The 27,378-nt window shown below is 34.8% G+C and overlaps 1 protein-coding gene across 1 annotated transcript in view; it reads right to left on the bottom strand.

Moving 5' to 3' along the window:
* CDK17 (cyclin dependent kinase 17) overlaps positions 1-27,378 on the bottom strand; it is a 101,115-nt gene that overhangs the window by 27,594 nt on the left and 46,143 nt on the right. Inside the window, exons 2-4 of the mRNA XM_004417980.3 lie at positions 14,704-14,850; positions 5,560-5,724; positions 1,362-1,495 (exon numbers count right to left, since the gene is read on the bottom strand). Of these exons, the coding sequence (XP_004418037.1) occupies positions 1,362-1,495; positions 5,560-5,724; positions 14,704-14,821 (417 nt within the window). The 5' untranslated portion in view covers positions 14,822-14,850. The remainder of the gene's footprint in view (positions 1-1,361; positions 1,496-5,559; positions 5,725-14,703; positions 14,851-27,378) is intronic.

The raw sequence follows: 27,378 nt of genomic DNA, 5'->3' as shown, positions 1-27,378 counted from the left end.
ACAATAAGGTTATTCTTGGAACAAAACAAAATGTTTAAAATTTACATAGAAGAATAAACAGAAAGTAATATCCCAAAACATTCTAAAATAAATAAGAGTATACATATGTGTATGAAGGGGGGATGTTGAGGAAGAAGTCTTTCCAGATATTAAAATATACAATAAAAAGAATATAATCAAGAGTGTGTTACCTTTGGGGGAAAAAATAAATATAGCTCAATGGAAGAATGAGAAAGTCCAGATATGGATCCTAACAGTAAATAAAACTTTTAAACATATGATTAAAAAAATCATATAGATGATGAAAAAAAAATGGAATATTACTTTATTATGATATAATTTACACAGTGACATGAACAGATATCAAGTTTATCTCAAGAGCTGAAAATGTTAATTTATCATTTAAAAAACTGATGTTGTCTTCCTTAACTGATTCAGAAGCAATCTTTAAATGCAATCAGCCAATAGGACAGATAGTCTAATCATCAGTATCTCAACTCAACAGCAATGAAAAAGTAACAATACTCTTATTTCAAAATATTCAATTTTTTTGAAGAAAACTATTTTAATCTATAGTATATACTGAAACGATAACATTCATCAACTTTTGTCCTCAAGGTTATACATAACATTGACAAAGAAAAGGAAATGAGCTTTCATTCTTTTACATGGAGAAATAACTTACATGTGCTACAGAGATTGGTAAAAAAAAAAAAATCATACCCGTATTTATAATATAAAGCAAAAAAAAAAAGCTGGTGCTTATTTTATGTATACCTTTTGAAATCTGAAATAAAATAGGTATAAAATAAAATATGAAGTATTCAGATGAATCTAAAAAATATAATTAAAATCATATTTTCTAAAAAGAAGACTGCTAATGTATCATTCTGGATTTCCAGAATTTTTGAAAATTCACGTTTCCCTTGCAGAGATCCTACTCACTGTTTTGCAGAATGTTAAAAATAATTAATGTATACCTGCCTTGGGATAGTAGATAATTAGAAGAAAGGAAATATTCACAAAACTACTCTTTACTAATGCAAAGAAACAACTTTCTTGTGTCATATGCCTTCATGAAAATTTTCAAATAGGCATTTACAGTCATGTGCCGCATAATGACATTTTGGTCTACAACGGATGGTGGTCCCATAAGATGAGTACCATGTAGCCTAGGTATGTAGCAGACTATGTACCATCTAACTTGGTGTAAGTCTACTCTATGATGTTCGCACAATGACGAAATCACCTAGCGATGCATTTCTCAGAATGTATCCCCACTGTTAAGCAATGCATGACTGTACTTTGATATGTATGTGTGTGTATTTATGCACACATACTTATGTTTTTTAAATGGTTACCTCCATTGAGATCCGTCTGTGTATACGATTTCTAAGACAAACACCCGTAGGTGACTGGACTTCATCAGATGATGTCCCAGAAGCTTGGTCACTCTCACCATCTGATCCCATTTTTAGATTTTCATGAACAATATCTGTATCAAAAAATGAAACATTATTTATCTTAGAAAAGATGTATTATATGCTACTATATCATATAACTTATTATCACTACAGGTAAGATGTAGATGGCCAACACATAAAAATCATAGCATAAAAAGTCTTTTACATTCTGGGTGCCAGATGTGTGCAGTTAATATATCAAAACATAACTCAAATGTCTTAAAATAGTAGTAAGAAATCCTTTTACACGCTCAGATTATGAAAAAAACTAACATTCAAGTTATTATCCAGAATTGAATAATAAAATTATACACTAGAAATAACACTTGAGGATTATTTAGTCAGTTCTCTCATCTTCCAGATCTGGGAACTGAGATGTTGAAAGGTTAAATGACTTTTCAAAGGTCATACAGTTTAGAGGCAGAGCTAAAATAGAAACCTGGTCTTTTGCCTTTTATTTAGTTCAGTATTCTTTCTATTAAATAATGTGCCATTGAATCTACAGCCAAATGAGCTAGTTCGTTGAATATTCTTTAAAATACTTTTTCAAAGCTGCTCATGCAGCTTCCCCTCCCACAAATGTTAAAAAATAAAACAACAACAATTCAAAAATTATACACTGAATATCTACTTTGTACCAGAACTACAAAAACAAACTTGTGACTGCCAAAAATCTGTTGGGGGCAAAGACATATTTAAATTATGATACAAGGTGGGTTATTGTATTTTTTTAATAGGGATAAAAGTTAAATAGGAGTAGAGGGGAGTGAGATTAATTCCACCTGAGAATATTAAATACAAACTTGTATACTTACACACCTGCTCATATATTTGCATTTCTCAATCATCCTCTAATTCATCTAGCAAGAGTAGCCCACCAAGAAACAAACAAATGCTAGATCTCATCTCTTGCCACTAGTCCTCTCTATACAATTATTCATTCCCCAAAAAGCATCATGTTGTTTCATGCAGCAGTACTTTAACATACTTTTCATTTCTTATCTCTAAGAGATGCCTGTCCCCATTTTATCAATTTGGTGGTGAATTCCTACTTATTCTTCAAAACTATGCTCATGTGTCATCATTACTCAGTGGAGTCTTTTCTACTCTCAGACACAGATGACTACTGTGGCTGCACCTACTGCACTGAAGAGCATTTTTTGGTTCATGTGATTTTACAACAAGTTAAGAAATCCTTGGGGGCAGGATTTAGCTTATTCACTTTTGTATTCCCAGAACTTAATAAAGTGCCTGGTACTTAGAAGGTGCTCAAAAAATATTCCAATGAATTGAATATTACATAAAAATCAAAGAACAGACTAGATAACTGGACATTTTCTTTCAAATGAAATGTTATATGAAATATCAATATGTAAAACAAATAATATTTTATAACTACAAATTTGAACTTTTAAGGAACAATATTTGCTTATAAAAATATGAGAACTATTTAACAAAAAATTGAATTCAAGGATCTCATCAAATGAGTCTTAGAATTCATACATTTCTGTATTTTGTCTTGGTAACACATTGCTGAGAAAATTCTTATACACACTGATAAGCAGTTGCAAATGGCAATGGTTTTTGATAGATCAACATGCACTTTTAGAATATAATTCAATTATACAGAGATTTCTGGAGAACTTTTATACTGAGATCTTAACAAGAAATTTACTTGGCAGCAGAAGTCAATGTATTGGTGACTGATTCCTAATCTGATGGTATCCAACACATCTGAGGCCAAATAGTCTTCTGTCACACTTTTAAAATGTTAAAGATAATTTAACTACACTTTCCATTTCCAGCAAAATCTGCAAATCTTCCTTCCTTGATTGAGGAAATGTTGAATAAAATATAATACTAAAAAATGTATAGCTGAGTTTGCAAGAATGTATGCATAATACCCAGAAAGCAAAGACAAAGAAAGAACTGAAAGCTCAAAGCTATTATGAATAAATTGACTCTGCCACTTTCTTGGGAGGGGTTGCTGCTCTTGGTAAGAAGGTGCTTGGGTTTAGCTGCCACACTGAGAAAAAAGATGAAGCCTCAGGTGTCCGAGCTACAAGTGAGACCTTCTTATAGAAAGGCATGAGACTCTCAAAGTCTCAGCTACATCCTTCAGTAAAGGGTGGACTTAAAAAACAGATCTGGGAGCCAGCCCAGTGGCGTAGTGGTTAACTTCATGCACTCATTCCGCTTCAGTGGCCCAGGGTTCAAAGGTTCAGATCCCGGGCGTGGACCTATGCACCGCTTATCAAGCCATGCTGTGGCAGGCGTCCCACATATAAAGTATGGGAAGCTGGGCATGGATGTTAGCCCAGGGTCAATCTTCCTCAGCAAAAAGAGGAGGACTGGAAGCAGATGTTAGCTCAGGGCTAGTCTTCCTCACCAAAAAAACCCCAAAAAAACAAAAAACAAATCTATCCTAGTGCACAAGGACTACAAAGGAGCATGTTAATCTCAGACTATGAATAAACACTTGAGTACCATCTGACTCAACCAAGAAATTGCTTACATCATTAACGAACAAGTGTAGTTCCAACATGAATACTGGTTGGTATTTTCATTTCCATTAATAACACAAAAGTGAAACAATAAAGGCTATGTCAAAACTTCACTCCTTTGACAACTGGTGTAAGCAATTTCTTTCCTGAGTCAGTTAATAGTTTTTGAGTAATAAAAGAATATTTAATTCTCAAATGGCTCAATTTTTGTGCCAATCACGATGTAACAGCTACACACACAACATAATTTAAACTTAATCTGCATTACTAACATATTCAACATCCCTTTCTTAAGTTTAGACCAAGGATCAGCAAACATGACCTGTTTTTGTATGGCCCCTGAGCTAACTATGGTTTTTGCATCTCTAAAAAGTTATTTAAAAAAGAAAAAAACACGCAACACAGACCATATGTGGTCCACAAAACCTGAAAAATTTGCCATCTGGCCCTTTAAAGAAAAAGTTTGCCAACCCCTGATCTAGACAATTAACAAAACAATAAATCAAGACCGATCCAAAGTGTTTTCCAATTTCTGTGGAGTAAATACTCCCTCCATGGCCAAATTCAAACTACGATCACAACAACACCGAACATGTAGTTGGGAAGAAATGTGCATATTATTACACAGTAGTTTAACTATACAGATAATGATAGAAATAACTAACTCCCAAGGCATAGGTAACAGTAAAGTGTAGTAAAATAATTAGGAAATAATGACTTTTGAGTATTCATTAACTTTGTTTTTAATTTAGCTTAATTGTAAGTTTATATAATTTTTTAATAATGGCTGGGTTTAACAACCAGCTTGCGAAATTCCTGAAAATTTAACAATCATCTCTCATGAACCAGCGTGACCCAACTCCAACACACCATTCCATAGGGTTACACCTCTAGGGATAAAGGCTACATAGATCGTTTCCTATAGATGAAACCCCACTGTAGATAAGCTTATACTCCCAAAATTAACAAAACACACGAGGAAATAATCTACTACAGCAAGAACAAGCAGATTAAGCAAGCAGCAGAATAAAACCCTCAGAAACTTCAGTAAATATATTTATGAGACTATAAAATAATTATGCTTAAAATTATTTTAAAAAACAAAACATGATAAATAAATAACATACCATCAAAAAAGACCAGAGAAATAAACAAAAAGAAACTTGCAGATACATGTTTTTCCTGGATATTTAAAGTGACATGGTGACATAAGAATAACAACTCAGGTGATAATCATATATACTAATTATTGCACTGGGCTATCATATGGTGATAATCTGGAATTACTAAGGTATGACCCTAAATTACGCACCATCTTAAGCTGCCATTCATCTTGAAATTTGGCATCCACCTCTTAAGGGTTTTGTCTTCTTTCTGGTGAATAGGTTTTCAAATGTTACTCCTCTGTAGTGTCAGCACTACTACCTTTCTAGAACCTTCTATCTTTCTGCTATCTCTCTTATTCTCAACTTGATTTTTATCTTACAAGAAAAATCAGGTAATAAAGACTGGCTGACTTCCATATACCTAAAACATAGCTATGTACATGACCTACAGTCAGAAAGTTAAAAAAAAATAGACAATTAAATTACCTAATCTGCTTCCATTTCTGGGCATTGCCATGAAGGAGCCAAGGCTTCCTCCAATAACGCTATGTGGTCTCCGTAGTGGGGGCTTCTTGAAGGACCCTGTGTACTGGTGGAGGAAGGAATGCATACTGTGAGAGGTTGGAGGCCTGCCATTCTTCACAATAGGCTCTGGGGTTCACAGTATCCAAAAATCATTCCATTAATAGCCCAAGATCCAGGATCACATGAGAAGGATTGAGAAAGCAAAAGAGAAAACAATAAAAGGTTATAATAAAGATCATAATATTTAACCTTATTTCTTTGGCTATCTATACAAAGTACTAGAATTAAAATAATTTCTATGAAAAAATACTTACAGAAAATACTTTAATATTTGAAATTGGTCTAGTAATTATCCATCTCTTATATAAACAAAATTGGTTAGCAATCACAAACTACTAACATAGCCCATAGATTTTTGATCCATTTGCTTATTTTAATATATCTCAAGATTGTTTCTATACTACTCCTACATTTACTGACTGCCCCATATATGACTTATGATTAGGCATGCTGCAGATTATAAAAGACATGGTCCTGGCCTGAAAGAACTTACATCCCTATTTGCTAGACAGTCAAAAAGTATGTGAGTTGGTAAATAAAACAGGAGTACTTAAGTACAGATCAGTATAGAGGTTCTAAAATTTATTACCCTAAATTTGGGATTTTTAACATAAAGAGGTTTTGTTTTTTTTTAAATCACAGACCTATAACCAAGCAGAAATATTTTGAAAACAAACTACTTAAAAGTTATTTAACTATAAATGGCGGAAATCCTGTTTTGTAATGTTTACAGGGAATTTCATGACCCCTTTCCATCTCCAAACAAGAGCTCTGATATAGGTTAAGGACATGATGAAGTCTTCTGTGACACACAATTAGTCTTTTGTATTAGAATTATGTTTTTACTGGTAGTAGTAAAGGAATTTTAATTCACTTTTTTTTTTTTTTTTTGGTGAGGAAGATTGCCCCTGAGCTAACATCTGTTGCCAGTCTTCCTCTTTCTGCCTGAGGAAGACTGTCCCTGAGCTAACATCTGGGCCAATCTTCCTCTATTTTGTATGACAGCATGACTTGATGAGTGGTGTGCAGGTCTGTGCTCGGGATCTGAATGCGCAGACCCTGGGCCGCCGAAGCAGAGTGCATGAGCTTAACCACTAATGCCACCAGGCAGGTCCCTAAAGGAATTTTAAAAGGAACCAGGCTTCTCTGAATATCTTCTCCTCTAAAATGGATCTAGCTCTTCTTTTGTAGCTGATAATCAGGAGTTAGGATATGTTCTGATGAGGGGATTCCCCCTGCCTGTAAAGGTTATCAGACACCAAGAACAAGCTGGCAGGGGGTGGGTGGCTCATATCCACAGAACAAGACCAAGGTATGGGCCTAGGAAAAAGGAGCCAAGAAGGCCACTTGGCCTGCACTTCTATTGATAATTGCTGCCTAAAAGGAGAGGGGAGAGGGAGGATAGGGCAAAAGGGTCATCTACCCTTCTGGGTAGAACACCAGACTGGAGGTAGGGGAAGTACCTAACTAGTGATCAAGAATATCTGCCCAAGGTGTCCCATGACCTGTACATTCCTCAGCAGTAGCTGGCTGATCAAGGATTTGGGGATCTTAACTTAAGCCTAGTAAAATAATCAATAATTTAATAATGAATGGGGAGGGGGGTATCTGACATAAATGCATAAATTAAATGGTTACAAGTACTGTGGGATACAGGTTAGAACCTATAAGAAATTTTTCTCTTTCTAGGTTGTAATATTTCATATCTGCAATCATAACAAAATATATAAACATTCTGCCTATAGACAACACTTGTTTTAGTTGCTCTCTAAAGTTCTCCCGGGGAATATAACTTTATAGTCCTGGGGAATATAGCTAAAAACAATGGAGATCATAACAACATTCAATAATTCAGGGAATATTATTGTTTGCGCACCATTTGACAGCACTATTACAGGCCCTGGGCATCAAGAGGTAAACAAAACAAACAAGGTACTACTCTTTGAGACTATAAAATCTAATGGAGGGGAAAACAGATAAGAAACTAATGAATAAGAAAAATATCAGATAATGATAGACAATATAACAAAAGACTAAAATAAAGAGATGTGACAGAAAATAAATGAGTAGCTATTTTACACTGGATATTGAGGAAAGTTCTTTCCGTAGAGGTATTGTTAACAGAGATATAAATGCAAGAAAGAGCCAGTCATGGGAAGAGGGTGAGTGATGGGTTACGAGATATTCCAGACAGAAGGAAAAGCTACTGCGAAAGCCAACATGTGACAGAGTTTGACTTGTTAGAGCAGTGATCCTCAAACTTTAGCATGTTTCAGAATCACCTTCAAAGACTTATTAAAACACAAGATTGCTGGGCTCCACCCCCAGACTTCCTGATTCAGTAGGTCTGGCATTTAATCCGAAAATATGCATCTCTAACAAATTCCCAGGTGATACTGCTGTTGTTGGTCCGGGGATCACACTCTGAGAACCACCGTGTAGAGCAACAGACAGGTGGCAAGTGTAGTTGTGGTATGTAATTACGTGGGGAACAGTGTGATCAAGTGAGGTCAGAGAGATAAGCAGGTTTGCACATCACCATAAAAGTTTGAATTTTATTATGAGATTGAAAGCAGCTATGGTAGCTTTGAAGCAGGTAGCAATATGATCTGATTCATGTTTTAAAAATATGACTGAGTGGTCAGAGATAGTGGGAGGTAAGGAGGTGGGGATGACTATAAACAGGTAGCATGAGAGGGATCTCTTTGTGGCAATGAAATAGCTCTTTATCCTGATTGTAGTGGTGGATACAAAAATCTACATGTGTGATAAAATGATATAGAACTATATTCACACTTTATTCCAATGTTAATTTCCCGGGTTTGATAACGTTCTATAGTTACAGAAGACGTAACCAAAGGGGGGAACTGAGAGAAGAGTACAAGGGACATCTCTGTACTATCTTTGCAACCTCCTTTGAATCTATAATTATTAAAAATAAAAAAAAAATTTTAAACATCCCTATGGATGCTGTGGGGGAACAGATGATAGGGAATCAACTGAAGGGAAACAGAAGGAGGAGAGTGGTATAACACCGTAAGCAACAAATGATGCTGGCCTGAACTAGGATGGAGAGAAACAGACAGGTTTAGGATATATTACAGAACCAAAAAGGCAGAACCAAAAGGTCCGCAGACATGGCTGCAAAATGACTTTCACACACATTCTCCCACTCAGCTTTTAGCGAAGACCTATATTAAAAACATCTGCCAAAAGAAAATTTTTAAATCTCCACCAGAGCAACTGTTAAAAATATATGAAATAGGATATGTGAAAGGACAGTAATTGGAATCATGTATCAAGTATATAAATGACTATCATTAATAGTGAGTTTTTAAAAGTTATGTAGTAAATATATAGTAAGCTAAAATGGCAGAGTAGGAAAAAAGAACAGAAAGGTAAAGGAGAGAAAAGAATCAAGGATAATTCCTGGATTTTTAGCAGTATCTATTTTGTTTGTTTTATTCAGGTTAAGTGAGGGAAGCTGGAGTAGAAGCAGATTTTGAGGGAAGGACATCAAGAATTCTAGTGTGGTCATATTAAGTTTGAGACTCCTATTAGACATCTACGTGGGGAAGCCAACTATGCATTTGGATATGAATCTAGAAATCCAGACAAAAATCCTGATCAGAGATACAAATTTAGGAGTAGTCACCATGTATACACAGTAGCTGAAATCATAGGACTGGATGAGGTCACCCAAGGAGAGCAAATAGAGAAGAGAATGTGGCCCAGGAGAGAATCATAAAATATTCTAACATTTCAAGATTATGACAGCAATTAACTGGACAGTTTAGTAAGATAATACTCTGTATTTTAAAAAGTACAGAAACCTGTAAGACATTACGCTAAGTGAAATAAGTCAGACACAAAAGGACAAATATTGTATGATTCCACTTACATGAAAAGGAAAATTCAGAGAGACAGAAAGTAGAATAGTGGTTACCAGGGGCCAAGGGGCGGGAACAGGGAGTTATTGTTTAATGGGTACAGAGTTTCAGTTTGGAATGATGAAAAAGTTCTAGAGATGAACAGTGGTGATGGTTGCACAACAATGTGAATGTACCTAATGCCACTAGAACTGTACATTTCAAAAAAGTTAATACAGTTCAAAAAAGTAAATTATAGGTTATACGTATTTTATAATATTCTTTAAAAAGCAATGGAAATCCATATGGACATCTGCAGTAGATCTTTCTTATTCTAAAAAGTAATCAGTTCCTAGTAAGGATTTCCAATGATTTTTAACATCATGACATGGCAATCATGATTCCACTAAGAAATTTATTTGGCATCTTATTTATTCTGATTATGTGATCTTCTGATTATGTGAACTACTATGATCAGGAACACGAAATTTCTTAGCCCTATCTGTAGCCTTACTCATTCCTTGTTCCTAATCCTGCTCTTTTAAACACTATTATTAGCCTGATCCTATTCCAGACCCTATATACATCCAATGAAGTCTGTGCTTTCAACCTCACCCTCTCACGGACCTTGTGCTATCTGTATGAGTTAGCACTACTTACAACCCCCGTGTCACCACTATTGTCAAAAACTGTCACTGCTACCATGTATCAGATCAGCAGGAGACAGGAAGAAACCCAGGAGTAAGACGAAGTCTCATAATATCCACAGAACTCGGCTTGTTGACTCCAAACAAAATGATAAACTGCCCCAGTGCACTGACTGAGGAGTAAGGACAGGAAACTGGAATATCTTGAAAACCTGACCATTTCAATCTTCACCTTTTGGGGTTACTTCAGATCCTAAATAATCATGAGAAGTGATACTCAGTTAAGTTTGTTTTGCTACACTTCCTGCGAACGTGAAAATGCAGCTCCTCTTCAGAGTTGAAGGATTCCAGCTGTGTCAAAAGAAGTAACTTTTGTTGTAGCTGCACTCAGAAGCCCCAAACAGTATAACAAAACATTATTTTTGCCTTTCCATAATTATGATCTAGTTTCTCCATCATATTTAAATTGTCACCTATCCTCCTCATCAAACTAAATAATTTCAATATATCTTCTCATTATAGAGTAAGGCTACCTACTTAAAGATCCTGAAATATCATAATTTTCTGTGATATGTCTAAAATAATATTAAGACTTTTACCAAGCAAATTGAGAATCTATGAGGAAAAGGTATTTCTCAGATGAACTAAGTTTTTATTGAGTTGAAATTCATATAACATAAAATTAACCATTTTAAAGTGTACAACTCAGCGGCATTTGGTACATTTACAATGTTGTGCAATTATCACTTCTATCTAGTTTCAAAATATTTTCATCACTACCAAAGGAGACCCTGTACCTATTAAGCAGGCACTCCCCATTCTCCCTCTCCTGAGGCCCCGGCAACCACTAATCTGTTTTTTGTCTCTACGGATTTACCTATTCTGGATATTTCATATAAATGGAATCATAGAATATGTGACCTTTTGGGTCTGGATTCTTTCAGTTTTCAAGGTCCATCCACATTATAGCATGTACCAGTATTTCATTCCTTTTTATGGCTGAACAATATTCCATTCTAGGAATATACTACATTTTGTTTATACATTCATCTGTTGATGGACATCTGGGTTGTTTCCACCTTTGACTACCGTGAATAGTGCTGCCATGTACATAAACAGTTGTGTAAAAGGTATTGTTTGAATACTTGTTTCAATTCTTTCAGGTATATCCCTAGGAATGGAAATGCTGGGTCATACTGTAATTCTATTTCCAGCTTTTGAGGAACTAAGATGAATAAATTTTTGACCGTTTTAAAAAAATTAAATATTCACTAGCTTCGCGGTTACTAAAATAATCTGATGTGCTCAGAATTCTTTTCCCTTGAAAGTACTTTCGAAAAAATATTTCTTACACCTCACTTTGCAAATTTTTGTGCAAAAATTTCCTTTCATATTTAGAAAAGCTGTATTGAGTTAAGGCCAGTATGCTTAAATCAACCAAGTTTGCAAACTTCCAACTTATTTTTAATATACTAAATATAAACTCAAGATTCCTACTGGCCCGTGGCAGGGCCTGAAAAAAAAAGATTCCTCTTTCCCTGGGTTCAATCCACCTATCAATGTGCAAACACACTACTTTATCTAGACAGGCGAATGTGAACTCTTATTACATTTATAACTGAGTTAAAGCCTTCACAGTATGACTCAATTATCAAAATGACAAAGATAATAGCTCAAATTCTATCTGGATGGGGGTAGAATATGTATGAGGGAGAGCGTATGTGCATACGTGTATAACTTAATGCATCATATGCATCATAATTTTTCTAAGATTTTTATAGTATTATCCCCATATATGTGTACTTCTCCATTCAATTTGTTCTAGAGTATGCATGAGAGGCACCTGACTAGATATAATGCAAGAGTAACAGAACTGTGCTCATGCATGTGACTGAAGAAGAGACAAGAGATCAAAAACTGGTTCAAAGGCTGTTTACTTAGGGAAATCATAAACTATATTCTTCCTCCTCTTTAAGCTAGCATTGCCACTACAGGGCTGTTTAGGCAAAGATCACTTGCTTCACAAGCTGGTTACATCATATGTGAGAAGATCATTTAAAAAGTATAATCTACCACTTCTCATTCATTAAACCATATTCAAACATGGACTGTGTGTGTCACCTATCTTAGGAGCTTTTTATGCTCTAAGATAAACTGCATAAAGAAAGAATATGTTGGAACCAGCTATCAGGCACTGACAGATGACCAAAAAGGTATAAATCTTCGTCAAAGTTGTTGGTGAAATCGATGTGCTGTTTCACATAGGGAATAAGCAATAGCAGATTATAACTCAGAGAGAGCCTATGCTATCAACAGTCTCTGCGACCCAAGAGGAATCAATGTCTATTACGACATCTTCAAGTATTATTTCAAGTAACTCAGGTTAAGAGGAAACTCAATATAGCTATTTTCTCTTCTTTACTACCTGTTAATGTTACTATTATAATAAAAGAAGTTTTAATAAAGTAAACAATATGTACTACTTGAAAAAATATGTTCCATGTTTCACCATTCATTATATATTAAGCATGTTTTAAGACAGTTAATACTAAAATATTCTAGAAAATATGTAGTTAATCTAAAATATTAATTAGCTCTCCAAAAAGTATGTGCAACTTCTTTGACTCACACTCTTTTTTTTTTAAAGGAGAGGTTTTCTTGTAGTCAAATACCAGTTAAGAACGTGTCCCAGAAACCATCTATCAAGATGTATGTGCTTCTTTTACTCCTGAACATCATTGGCAAATAGCTAGCAAGACTCTTTCATCATAAGAACGACCACATGGGGCTTAATTAATACCAAGAATTCAAAGAGGATATGAGAGAGAAATTAATGATTTTGCTCCTGGCAAGAGGAATAAAAGTAAAACATTATAAATCATCTTTGAGATTTGACCCAAATGCAAAATGTTTCCCTCCTACATATAAGTAAATTATATCCAAATTATTAAAGTTTCTACTGAATTCATCTATGTCTCCTCTCCCATATTACAATGAGCCAGATAACCCTAAGTAAATAATGACCCTTCTGAGGAAAAGAGATAAACTGAAGCTTGGGCAGGATAAATTCCTTACCCAGAGTAATGCAAACTAGTAAGTTTCTAAGTGTATCCCAAATTCCAACCCATGACTTTTAACTTAAAGTCCAGAGCTCTTTCCATTATACCTTTCCCTCTCTCACAACAAGGACATGTGCATTCAGCTGGAGGGGGTGAGGGTATTCATGCTTTCACCCACTGCCACAAATCTCTAACAGAAGAATTTCAGGCACAGGCAAGGAAGGTTTGCCAGAGATGTGCACATCATGATACACTGGCAGCCATTCCTGTAAGCTCCTTCTTAGTTATTATTATGACATCCCTAGGGCTATTTCAGTTTTGAATAGGTAGCTTTGTTCTATAAATTTCATCAGAATTTTGCATTTTAATCCATTCAATTTAACAAGCTCTTTTTATTTTATATCAACTTGTGTACTACTACTTTATATTGTAGAAAGAAGTGTCAAAATATTTGAAACATTATACAGTAGTCCCCCCCTTATCTTCAGAGGATACATTCCAAGACCCCCAGTGGATGCCTGAAACTGTGGATATACCAGACCCTATATATACTCTGTTGTTTCCTGTACATACCTATGATAAAGTTTGATTTATAAATTAGGCACAGTAAGAGATTAATAATGCCTAATAATAAAATAGAACAATTATTATAATATACTGTAATAAAAGTTATATATCTATCTCAAAATATCGTATTCTGCTATACTCATCCTTCTTCTGATGATGATGTGAGATGATAAAATGCCAACATGATGAGATGAAGTAAGGTGAATGACAGGAATTATGACATAGTGTTAGGTTACTATTGACCTTCTGACGATAGTTAGGAGGAGGATCATCTGCTTCCAGACTGCGGTTGATCAGGGGTAACTGAAACCACAGGAAATGAAACCAAGGATAAGGGGGGACTACTGTATGCCTATCTACTGTAAGTGCTCTCCATACAATGAACAGACTCTGCAGTAAACATAAGATAAGAAAATAGTAAGATTCAGTCATGTGATGAACCTTGTCATCTAGGTGGATAGTCAATATGCATGTATAATGCTATAAAACTATAATGAAACCTCAATTTCACAGACTTACTATGTACATTTAAGCTGTATTAAGTTATAAGACTAATAAAAATATTTAAATGTTAATTTAAAAATAGTTACTTAACAACTAGGATAGTGTTATACAAGGATTCTTATTTAAGAACCAATGAAAAATGGAAAGATAAATGGGATAGGAGAATTCATTAGGGCTAGAGACCAGGGATAGTAACACTGTTGGAGTAAGAGTGGAACATTCCAGTAAGTAAGCAAGCAAGTCACGTAGTTTTCTCTTTCCTAAGAACTAGGGAATGAGACAGAGAAACAAAAGGAAGCTATTAGGAACTAATCAGGAAAGCAAATTTACCTTCTATTTATAAAGCAATTAAACGTAGGAAGCATCTCTCCTCCCCTTCCCACCCCCGCAAATATTTACCATTATCCTTATTGCTGTTTTCTTCAATAGTCATTTGTTCAGCCAATTCAGACAATGATTCATCAATAGTCTGGCTTCCTCGAAGCGTGAGGGATAGTCTTCTCTTAAATTTTTTCATCCTATCAATTAAATGTGACTTGAAATATCCTGAAAGAACAGAACAGAATGAACACAAGATTAAAGCTATGAATATTTTGCAGCTCAAGAAAACTGTCACTCTGGGTTTACTGGGAATCTTCAAAATAGGAATATAATGAGTAATTCTCACTTCCGCCAAACATCACAAAATCTATAACCCCTTCCTTAAAAGATCCACTTGCTTTGATTAGTGATACATTTATACAGCATCATCAGAGGACCACGAATTCTACAAAACTAAACACGGAGATTTTAAGCACCACAACTAAATTTAGAAGGATCGGAAATTTTCCTAAAGCGTGCTTTTAAAAAAACCAATGTAGTGAAAATATCAACATTGTGTCGATGTGTAGGTTCCATCATTATAAATATCAATCATCATATTGGAACCAGTCAGTGATATCTTTAGATATAAGTGGGGGGATGGGAGGAGTGAAGAGGGGGTGGAAAGAGAATAAAGAATGATGTTTGACACTTTATTAAATAGCTCCAATAGGAATTTTCTTTTTTAAGTTCTTAATTAGCCAATATAATGGGTTTTTGTTTTTGTTTTTTCTCTTGGTCAGCTGTCAGGAGTCTCTTCCTACTATCATAACAATGCCAAGTTTTAGAAGGAAGAAATGAAAGCCAAATTAACAGGTATCAAATATCTACCCCATACTAGACACTTTCACATGTCTTAATTCATTTAGTCTTCCTAATTCTAAAGAGTAGACTACACTATCCCATTTTCAAAAACAAGCAAACAAGCTCAAAGAAGTTCCCTGACTGAAGTCAAACAAACAATAAACGATAGAACTGATATTTAAAACTAGAATTACCATTTACTTTTTCCCTCACATTTTAACATCTCTGACATCAGGATATATCTCACAATTAATGGGATGTCAAAACATAATTGACAGCTTTTTTTCTAAGTGGTACATACACCAATGGTACAATTCATAGTGGAGTCTTAGATATGACCAAAGAAGGCATATGCTGCCAAAACCAATTCCTCAATAATTTACCCATAACTTTTTTCTTTTTTTTTTGCTGAGGAAGATGCACCCTGAGCTAACATCTGTGCTAATCTTCCTCTATTTTGTATGTGGGTTGCTGCCACAACATGGCCACCGCCAAGTAGTGTAGGTCTGTGCCTGGGAACTGAACTTGGGCCACCGAAGCAGAGCACGCCAAACTTAACCACTAGGCCACAGGGGCGGCCCCCATAACTTCTTCTCTAATTTACAATTTTTACTTGTGGTGAGCTAGTTTATCAGATTATCAAGCATATTATAACCATTAGCCCAACTAAGACTAAGGGCCTCATAACTCCCCTATGCTAAAATACATGTTTTACCACCCAGCTCTGGATATCTATTTTGAATCTGGAGGTATTTTGCTTATTTTCTCATTTTAAGGCTCTATTCTAAGTAGCTGAGTGTGCTGAACAAGTGAACTCTGCATAAGGTACTAATTATGAATAGTTTTTGTTTGCTCAACGGCTGGAGGGGAGGGTATCAGTACAAATTTATAAGTGATATTTTACCAACTCCATTTTACATACTTATTTACAAAACAAAACCACTATAGCAAAAATATAAAAATATAGCACATTAAATTAGCAAAAGTTTTAACTACACTCTAATTCACTCATGGGCTCTAAGGAAGAGATATATTCTGGTGAGATATTTAAAAGTTCCTATTTCTTAGGCTTAGTTTGGTCATAACACCAAAAAGACAAATCTATGTTTCTGAACACTTTCTACTAACTTATCTTCCAGCTGACTAATCCTCTTTTCAACTGTGTCCAATCTGCAGTTAAACTCATCTATTGTGTTCTTAATTTTAGTTACTATATTTTTTAGTTCTAGAATTTCTATTTGATTCTTTTCTATGGGTTTCAGTTCTCTAATGAAATTCTCCACCTCACCATATATTTTCATGAATAGGTTAGTTACGGTATTTTAAAGCTCTCATCTGTAACTCCAAAGTCTGCATAACCTATGGATAACCTGCATAACCTATTTCTAACGTTGATTTTTCTATGTTGGTCCTGTTGTATGCTTAGTAATTTTTTATTGAATGCTACACATTGTATGTGAATGAATGCATGAAAATATGTATGGAAAAAAATGCAAAGGCTCTGGATGAAGTTACCTTCTTCCAGAGAAGGATTTAGTTTTTTTTCTAGCAAGCAGAGTAGGAGCAGATCAGCTCAATCCAATGAGGGACTGAGCTGGCTTAAGACTGAGTTTCAGACACTGTAAAGATTGGCCTACTCTGATTTGTTCCCACTCTTATAGTGTGGCCCTTCAAAGGATTCCAACTGCAAACCTAGGACCAGAAAAACAACAAGAACAAACTACTGAAAGCTCCACTCAACTTCCTCACAGTTGCTTTTTGCTCATCTCTTATACACTGCTCATCTTTTATCCTCTTATCCAAAACACCTTAAGAGTTAAAAAATGCCTTAAAAGGGAAGCCAGCATAGAATATGTCTATCTCCCTTCTCTCCTGAATCTTGACTCCTCAAGTCTTGACAGACTCAGAAGCTCTACAACACCATGAGACTATTTTTCTCTCTAGCTTTTCAAGCAGTTCTCAGCAGGAGGCTTACTTGGATACAAGTTGCTCTGTCACAGGCAGAAACGGAGGTTTAGATGTGGATTAGAAGAGATAATATATATATTTCACCAAGCAAGGTGAATTTATAAGAGGCAGTCAGTAAACTATAAGAGTTGATTCCAACTAAGAAGCCTAGAACTTTGGGGCTGTCCTAAGTGCTCCAGTCTTTACTTCTCCTGTCAGCCTTTATATACTCTACCTTGACCGTCAGTAATCCATGCCACTTGTTTAAAAGATATTAGATATTTAAGGTGAACTGAGCTATTGCCAATATGATCTACCCTTTTGTTTCTGTAAGAATTTACACTAGAGACACTTTCCTTTGTAAGACTCCAGAATCATCCTATGCAGTAAAGGGTAACTCTATAAGCTTGGGGGGCTCAAACTCTGCACATACCAAAGACAGGACTTGCCTGTGACAACCTCTAGGAAGATAACCTCTGAGCCCTTGGAATACCGTGCCTGATAAGTCTCTTTCTATACCTGAGATTTTGGGCCACACTAGATAATTTATGTTAATAATGTGAATTATGGTAAATGTCTGTTTTTGTATGCCTGGGGCTTTGGGCCACACTATATCAGTTTGACGAGGAATAAGGGAAGCGGGAGACTGAGAAACTAAAGATAGTCAAGTGAGTACCTCTATGGCTGTGCAACTGATCCCCAATAAAAACTCTGGATGCCAAGTCTCAGGTAAGCTTTCCCAGTTGGCAACACTTTGCACATGGTGTCATACAAGGTGGCTGGAATAATGAAGCACTGTCCATGCAACTCCATTAGGAGAGGATAACTGAAAACTCACACCCGGTTTCTCTTGAACTCCACCCTATGTACCCTTTTCCCTCTGCTGATTTTAACGTGTATCTTTTTGCTGTTATAAACCAGGAGTTTAACAGCTTTTCTCTGATTTCTGTGTCCTTCTAGCAAATCATCAAGCCTCAGGGTGGTCTTGGGATCCCCCTTGGGTAGCTCACAACTACCAACTTTGACTCCAATTTTCTCAAACACAGTCACACAGTCACCAGTGTCTATCCAACTATATAGACATTACCACTTCAGAACCTTACACACCATTTTTGAAAGTTTGCTGACCATTGTACCTGCCTCTTGTTTTACATAACAAATAAGGATAAAATAACAAACTATAACAGAAATGGTATTACAGAATTAATTCATTAATTAATTATAGTAACATCGCATTCTGACCACTTGAAAAGTAGTCAGTCCAAACTGCCTTGTACCGTAAATGTAAAATACACACTGGATTTTAAAGACTTACTATTTAAAGATAATGTAAAAATAACTTATTCATTGCTATATAGGTAACAAGATAAAAAAAATTCTAGACATATTTGGTTAAGTAAAATGTATTACTAAAATTAATTCCAACTTTTTAAAAATATGCCTGCAACATATTTTTAAATTAAGTATGAGGTTTGCATTATATTTCTATCAGATGATGCTGGTATAGAGCATCAAGCAGATCTTGGTGGTTTTAAGTGGGTACAAAAAAAAAAAAGAATTCCATAAGCCTTAACCTTTCTTCACACGGTGCATTTGAACAATATATTAGGAGACATTCTATATGTTTATAACTCAGAATAGTATACATTGCATTTGTTTTCTAGTTCATATTAGCTAGAAAAAATACTTCATTATTAACCTAACCCTTACTACAAAATTTTCAAATAAAACTGCATCTTCAAATGTCTTTATCTTCCATGGTATAACTGTAACTTTTTAATTAAATCACAATGATCAGTAAACACAGATGTTAAAGAATTTCATTGTCACAGCCTAAATCATTATTAAAGAAAAAATACTCCCAAATTAAATAGATTCCTTGACATTGTAGAATTATGCATATCAACCGTTTTCCTCATTAGCTGAAGACAAACACACATACAAGGCTACAATAAAAATACCTTTTGCAAAGTAAAAATTACTATTTACATTAGCTTTAAGGTTAATTAATCTCTAACATATTTTAATAAAGCAGTGCTAAATTACTGATTGCCTAAAATCAAAACTCTCAAGAGTTTGGTTACAATGTTTTACCTAGTTTAGTAAAAACTTTTATTTAGGATTGTTAAGATCTTTACACTATCACTTTCATGAATATTAAGATAGGTTAACAATATTAACAACGTGATTTATGGTGAATGCCTAAGTTTTTAGTTTTATATTTAATTCATGCCACTGAAAAAGCTATTTTCACCTTAAAAGTAAATGCACTGTAATTTAAAATAAACCCTAAATAAAAACTCCACAATTGTTTTAATATTTTAAAGCCTTAACTATATAGTAAAGTATTATAAATGCTCAAAGTTCATCATAAATGTTACTCTTCAGAGGGCTCTTTCCCGACCTGATCTTCTCTATTCTTTTAACCTACTTAGCTTTTATTACTCACAGCACTTATTACATATATGTATATACACACACACATACATACTCCATATATATACCCATTCAAGTATATACATATAGGTGTGTGTGTGTGTATGATGCAAAACAACTTCTATGCTTTTCTAGTTGTCAAAAAGATTTCTAGCTTTTTGTCACAGCTAGATCAAATTTTAAAAGGTAAAAAGGCAATAAATGATACTCAGAATGACAACATATAACTCTCCATATACATATATAAGGATAGCTGAAAACGTTCAAAATCAGTTCCCAACTATGAGTGCTTAAAAGAACCTGTAATGTGTTATCTTTCTTTATCACCTAGGGCTAAACTTGAGCTAGGACTGCCTGCTGTACAATTAGGAAAAATTTTCATTTTTGTTATCCTAAAAATGTAACTGTTCTGTTTATTTACAGAATACAGATAACCTTTCTAGAATGCCAACTGAGTTTTGCCCCAGGAATGGGAAACACATACATAAACACATTTTTTTTAAGACAACAGCTGTAAAGCTGTAAACATTCCCAAACTAGATCCCCTACTATGAGTATTCACCTGTAAAAATGGTATCATATTGTGGCCCCTTTGGTACTTCCAGTAAGAAAATCTTTGGACACAAATTAATCTTATAACTCAAACTTCTCTAATACTAAAGGACTTATTAGAGTGGTAATTCTCTGCTTATGTCTTTGAAATATTCTTAAAGTAATTTCTTGTTAATAATTGCAAAACAAGTTGAAGAAAAAGCTCAAGATTGTTTTTAAAATAACTAAATGACTTTTCTTTAGGTAAAGAAGCAAAATTTACAGGTAGAACAAATAGATTAAAGTTTAGATTAAAATCTAAGACTGAAATGGCAGACTAGCACTTTTCCACTTAACCCTACTGTTGCCAATCTTTCCAAAATATCAAGTAGAATGATATGACTTCACAATAAAGATAGCTTTCTATCTTTTTTTTTTTTTTGAGGAAGACTGGTCCTGAGCTAACATATGTTGCCAGTCTTCCTCTTTTTTTTTCTTTTTTCTCCCCAAAGCCCCCAGTACATAGCTGTATATCCTAGTTGTAGGTCATTCTACTACTTCTGTGTGGGACACCGCCTCAGCATGGCTTGATGAGTGGTGAGTAGGTCCATGCCCAGGATCTGAACCGGCAAACCCTGGGCAGCCAAAGCGGAACACGTGAACTCAACCACTGTGCCACTGGGTCAGCCCCAATATTTATTTCTTTATAACATTTTCTGCAGTGATTATTGCTTTAAATTAAACCTGCTGCAAATAAGGTGAAGTCATTATGTGGCCTATAAGCAAAACTTCTATTATTTTTCCCACAAAAATTAAATCGTGCTAAGCATTTAATAATCTCTAGGACACTTAAGCTAACCATACCTAATGAAGAATAACTAACATTTAAAAATTAATTTTTTTCACTAGAGACACAAATTTCTTATTTGCATAAAATGGTTTTCGCATAAAGCACTGACAGGGCTGGCCCCGTGGCTTAGTGGTTAAGTGTGCGCACTCCGCTACTGGCGGCCCGGGTTCGGATCCCAGGCGTGCGCTGATGCACCGCTTCTCCGGCCATGCTGAGGCTGCGTAGCACATACAGCAACTAGAAGGATGTGCAACTATGACATAGAACTATCTACTGGGGCTTTGGGGAAAAAAAAGGAGGAAGATTGGCAATAGATGTTAGCTCAGAGCCGGTCTTCCTCAGCAAAAAAAAAAGAGGAGGATTAGCATGGATGTTAGCTCAGGGCTGATCTTCCTCACAAAAAATAAAAATAAAAAAAAAAAATAAAGCACTGACAGAGCACTGAAATAAAATTTCAATCATGCTTATAGATTGTTCCCCCAAACATTTAAATATCTTAATTCTTTATGTGTTCAAATCCAAGGCTGACTCATTTCCTTTAATAGTATGAACAGTCAAACACACAAACCAGAAGAAAAAAACCTACCAAGGATTTTCCTCTATTCATAAACATCACATTAGAAAGAATATATGACTACTGTGATACTTGAGATGTCACAGTAGAATGCTATTGGGGTTGATTCTTCCACTAAAAACAACCAGTAAACTGGAAAAAACTACCAGAATCAACTATCTCAGAGCTCTAGAACTTGACTGGACACTTGTAACAACCAGGAGAGTGCTTGCTAAGGGAAAGGCTGCTGATCTTGGTAGGAGAAGCACATGCGCAAACAAGTTAACACTGCCCATTCCTCGGCCCTGTTCCAGCAATGCAGACAGTAACTCACATTCCTAGAGCAGCTGGCTGGAGCTAGGGCAGACATTTGGGAACCATGACATAAAAAAACTGGGGGTTGCATATTTTGGTCTGTCTGGCAGATCCCTTGAGAGACTAGCTCAGATGCAAACACACTTGCCTTCCTTTAGGCCCTTTGGGGCTTCAGGGGGCTCCTGCACCAGCATCCACTGGAAGATTTAGAGATAGCAATGGTTTTTTGTTGTTGTTTGAGCCAGATATTAAAGGAAATCTTTGTCAGGTCACTAGCTGACTGTAAAGATAATGGAATAAAACCTTCAGTGACGACACCCAACCAGGAGTACATATTTGCAAAAACAGTTTGGCATAGTCACAAACAGATGATAGCAGCCCTCAACAACCAATTAACACCTGTGGAGTGGGAGAATCTGGTTTCCAGAGTTACCATATTATAATACAAAGTCCAAGTCTCAACAAAAAATTACAAAGCACACAAACAAGAAAGCATGGCCCATTCACAAGAAAGCAAGCATTTAACAGAAATCATTCATGAAGAAGCCCAGAACTTGGCTTTAGTAGTCAAAGACATTAAATCACCTTCTTAAACATGCTCCAAGGGCTAACAGAAACTAAGGACAAAGAACTAAAGAAAATCAGGAAAACGATGCGTGAAAAAAATGAGAATATCAATAAAGACAAAGGAATTATAGAAGGGAACCAAACAGAAAGTCCAGTGTTCAAAAGTATAATAACTGAAATGAAAAACTCACTAGAGGGGTTTGACAGGAGATTTAAGTAGGAAGAAAAAAGGATCAGTGACTTTAAGATAAGAATGTCAAAATTCTCCAGTCTAAGGAATATAAAGAAAAAATGAATGAAGAAAAATGAACAGAGCCTAAGGGACCTGTAAGACATCATCCAGTGTACCAACGTAGGCACCATAGGAGTCTCAGAAGAGAAGAGAGAGAAAAGAGGCAAAAAAAAAAAACTTGAAGAAATAATGGCTGAAAACTTCCCAAATCTGATGGAAAACATGAATAAACACATCCAAGATTCTCAATGAACTCCAAAAAGGATCAACTCAAAGAGATTCATACCGAAACACATTCCATTCAAAATGTCAAAACTCAAAGACAAAGAAAGAATTGTGAAAGCAAGAGGGAAGGAAGTTGACACATACAAGGGACCCTCAATAAGATGAACAGCTGATGCTGTTATTGAAACCATGAAGATCAAGCAGCACTGAGAATGGTGTATTTAAAATCTGGAGGAAAAAATCTATCAACCAAGAATTCTATATCCAGCAAAACTATGCTTTAAGAATAAAGGAGAAATTAAGACATTTCCAGATAAACAAAAACTGACGAGGTTCATTACTAGTAGACATGTTCTACAAGAAATGCTAAAGGGAGAGCTTGAGGCTGAAATGAAAGGATACCAGACAGTAACTCAAAGTCATAAGAAGAAATAGAGAACACCAGTAGAGGTAAGCACATATGTAGTTATAAAAGACAGGATTATTGTACTTTTGATTTGTAACTTCTTTTTCCCATCTTTTCCTATATGATTTGTAACTTCTTCCCCCCAATCTTTTCCTATATGATTTAAAAGGCAAAGGCACACACATAAAAATGATAAATCTACGTTAATGGGCATACAATGTATAAACAGGTAATCTGTGACAATAACGACATAAAGGGGGAAGGAGGGAGATGTACAGGATCAGAGTGTTTATATACTATTGCCTAAGGTGGTATTATTCAAACTAGGTTGTTATAAGTTTAAGATGTTAATTGTAATTCCCAAGTAATCATTAAGAAATTAACTTTTAAAATTACAGAAAAGGAAAAAAAAGTGGGGGGAATCAGAACGGTACACTACAAAAAAATCAACTAAGTGCAAAAAGGGCAATAATGGAGGAACTGAGGAACAAGAAACAAGATACACAGAAAACAACAGCTAAATGGAAGAAGTAAGTCCTTACTTAGTAATTACTTTAAATGTAAATGGATTAAACTCTTCAATGAAAAGGCAAGGATTGTCAGAATAGATTAAAAAACTATATGGTCCATCTATATGCAGTCTACAAGACACTTATTTTAGATACAAAGACACAAAGAGATTGAAAGTAAAAGGATAGAGAAAGGTATTCAATGCAAACAGTAACCAAAAGAGAGCTGTAATGACTATATTTTTGTTAGACAAAAGAGACTAAAATTGTCAAAAAAAAGTTACAGGAGACGAAGGACACTATATATTGATAAAAGATTAAGATACAATTATAAATATATACATACCTAACAAGAAAGGGTGAAACTATATTAAGTAAAAACTAACAGAACTGAAAGGAGAAATAGTTCTACAACAATTGGAGACTTTGATACCCCATTTTCAACACTGGATAGAAGAACTAGACAGAAGACCAATAAAGACAATAGCGGACTTGAACAACACTGTATAACTAGTGTATTAGATCTAACAAACATATATAGAATACTCTACCTAACAACAGGAGAACGTACATTCTTCTCAAGTGCAAACGGAACATTCTCTATGACAGAGATTAGTAGGATCACAAAATAAGTCTTAATAAATTTAAAAAGATCGAAATACAAAGTATGTTTTTCCAATCACAATGGAATGAAACTGGAAATCAATAACAGAAAGAAAACTGGAAAATTCACAAATAGGTGGAAATTAAATAGCACACTCAAACAACCAATGGGTCAAAGAAGAAATCACAACGATATTAAAAAATACCTTGAGACACATGAAAACAAAAACACAACATAACAAAACTTATGGGATACAGCAAAAGCAATGCTAAAAAGAAATTTATATCTATAACAACTAATAGTTTTTTGTTGTTTTAAATCAACAAACTGTATGCTTGACTAGCATACTGTATGCTTTACTAGAAGAGAGCAAATTAAACCCAGAGCTAGCAGAAGGAAGGAAATAATAAAGATTAGAGTGTAGATAAACAAAATAAAGATTAGAAAAAATAGAGACAGTCAACAAAATCAAAATTTGGTTCTTTGAAAAGATCAACAAAATAAATCCTTTAGATTAAAAAAAAAGAGGACTTAAATTACTGAAATCAGAAATCAAAGTGAGGATATTACTACCAATTATATATAAAAAGGATCATAAGACATTACTATGAATAACTGTACACCAACAAATTGGATAACCTAACGAAATGGACAAATTCCTAGAAACACACCAACTACCAAAATAGACTCAAGAAAAATGAGACAATATGAATGGACCTTCAACAAGTAAGCAGTTTGGATCAGTAATCAAAACGCTTCCCACAAAGAAAAGCGCAGGACCAGGTGGCTTCACTGGTGAAGTCTATCAAATATTTAAAGAAGAATTTTAAAAAATCTTTCTCAAATTATTCCAAAAAACTGAAAAGGAGGGATTCCTAACTCATTCTATGAGGCCAGCATTACTCTGATACCAAAGCCAGACAAAGACATTACAAGAAAACTACAGGCCAATATCCTTTACGAATTTAGATGCAAAAACCCTTAACAAAATACTAACAAACCGATGTAAAAATTCTTAACAAAATACTAACCGAATTCAGCAGCATACTAAAAGGACTGCACTTATGACCAAGGGAGATTTATCCCCAGAAGGCAGGGGAGGTTCAACATGAGAAAATAATCAATGTAATAACACTACATTAACAGAATGAAGGAGAAACACCGCATGAACATCTCAGTTGATGCAGAAAAAGCATTTAACAAAATTTAATACGCTTTCATGACAAAAACACTCAATAAACTAGGAATAGAAGGGAACTTCCTCAAGATGACTAAGGCCACATATGAAAAACCCACAGCTAACATCATATTCAGTGGTGAAAGACTGAAAACTTTTCCCCTAAGATCAGAAACAAGACAACAATGCCTACTTTCTCCACTTTTATTCAACAGAGAACTGGAAGTTCTAGCCAGAGCAATTAGGCAAGAAAAAGAAATAAAAGGCATCATTATTGGAAAGGGAGAAGTAAAACTACCTCTATCCACAGATAACATGTTATGTAGAAAACCCTAAAGAATCCACAAATAAAAACCTGTTTGAGCTATTAAATGAATTTAGCAAAGTTGCAGGATACAAAATCGACACACAAAAATAAGCTGTAATTCTATAAGCTTGCAATGAACATACAAAAAGGAAATTTAAATAGCATCAAAAACAATAAAATACTTAGGAATAACTTTAATCAAAGACGCACAAGACTCACACTGAAAATTACAAAATGTTGCTGAAAGAAATTTAAGATCTAAATAAATGCAAAGACATTCTGTATTCATGTATTGAAAGTCTTAATATTAAGGTGAAAATATTACCCAAAGTGATCTACAGATTCAATGCAACCCCTATCAAAATCTCTATGATGTTTTTTGCAGAAATAGAAAAACACATCCTAAAATTTATATGGAATTCCATGGGACTCTGAATAGCCAAAACAATCTTGAAATAGAAGAATAAAGTTGCAAGACTCACACTTCTTGATCTTAAAACTTACTACAAAGCTACAGTAATCAAAACATTATAGTAATGGCATAAGGACAGACATATAGACCAATGGAATAGAACTGCAAGCCCAGGAATAAACCTTCATATCTATGATCAATTGATTTTTGACAAGGGTGCCAAGACCATTCAACAGGGAAAGGACAGTCTTTTCAATAAATGGTGCTGGGAAAAATGGATATATTAACATGAAAAAGAATGCAGTTGGACCCTTACCTTATGCCATATGCATGAATTAACTCAAAATGGATCAAAGGCCTAAAGCTAAGAGCTAAAATTATAAAACTCTTAGAAGAAAACATAGGGGAAATATTCATGTTGTTGGATTTGGCAATGATTTCTTGAATACGACACCAACAGCACAGAGAACAAAAAAAATAGACAAATTAGACTTCATTAAAAATTAAAACTTTTGTGTATCTAGGGAAGTATCAAGAGAGTGAAAAAACCCAGAGAATGGGAGAAAATATCTGCAAATCATATATCTGATGTATTTAATATCTAAAATATACAAAGAACTCCTACAACTCAACAACAACAAAAAACAAACACTCAATTAAAAAAATGGGCAAAGGACTTAATAGAAATTGCATCAAAGAAGAGATACAGAAGGTCAGTAAGTGTATGAAAAGATGCTCAACATTATTACTCAGAGAAATGCAAATCAAAACCACAATGAGATACCACTTCACATCTACTAGGATGAATTAGACAAAAAACAAAAACTAGAAAATAACAA

The sequence above is a fragment of the Ceratotherium simum genome, chromosome 25, assembly GCF_057802395.1.
Source record: "Ceratotherium simum simum isolate JZ-2026a chromosome 25, ASM5780239v1, whole genome shotgun sequence".
In the NCBI taxonomy this organism is placed as follows: Eukaryota; Metazoa; Chordata; class Mammalia; order Perissodactyla; family Rhinocerotidae; genus Ceratotherium; species Ceratotherium simum.
This window is presented reverse-complemented; position numbering and strand designations above follow the sequence as displayed.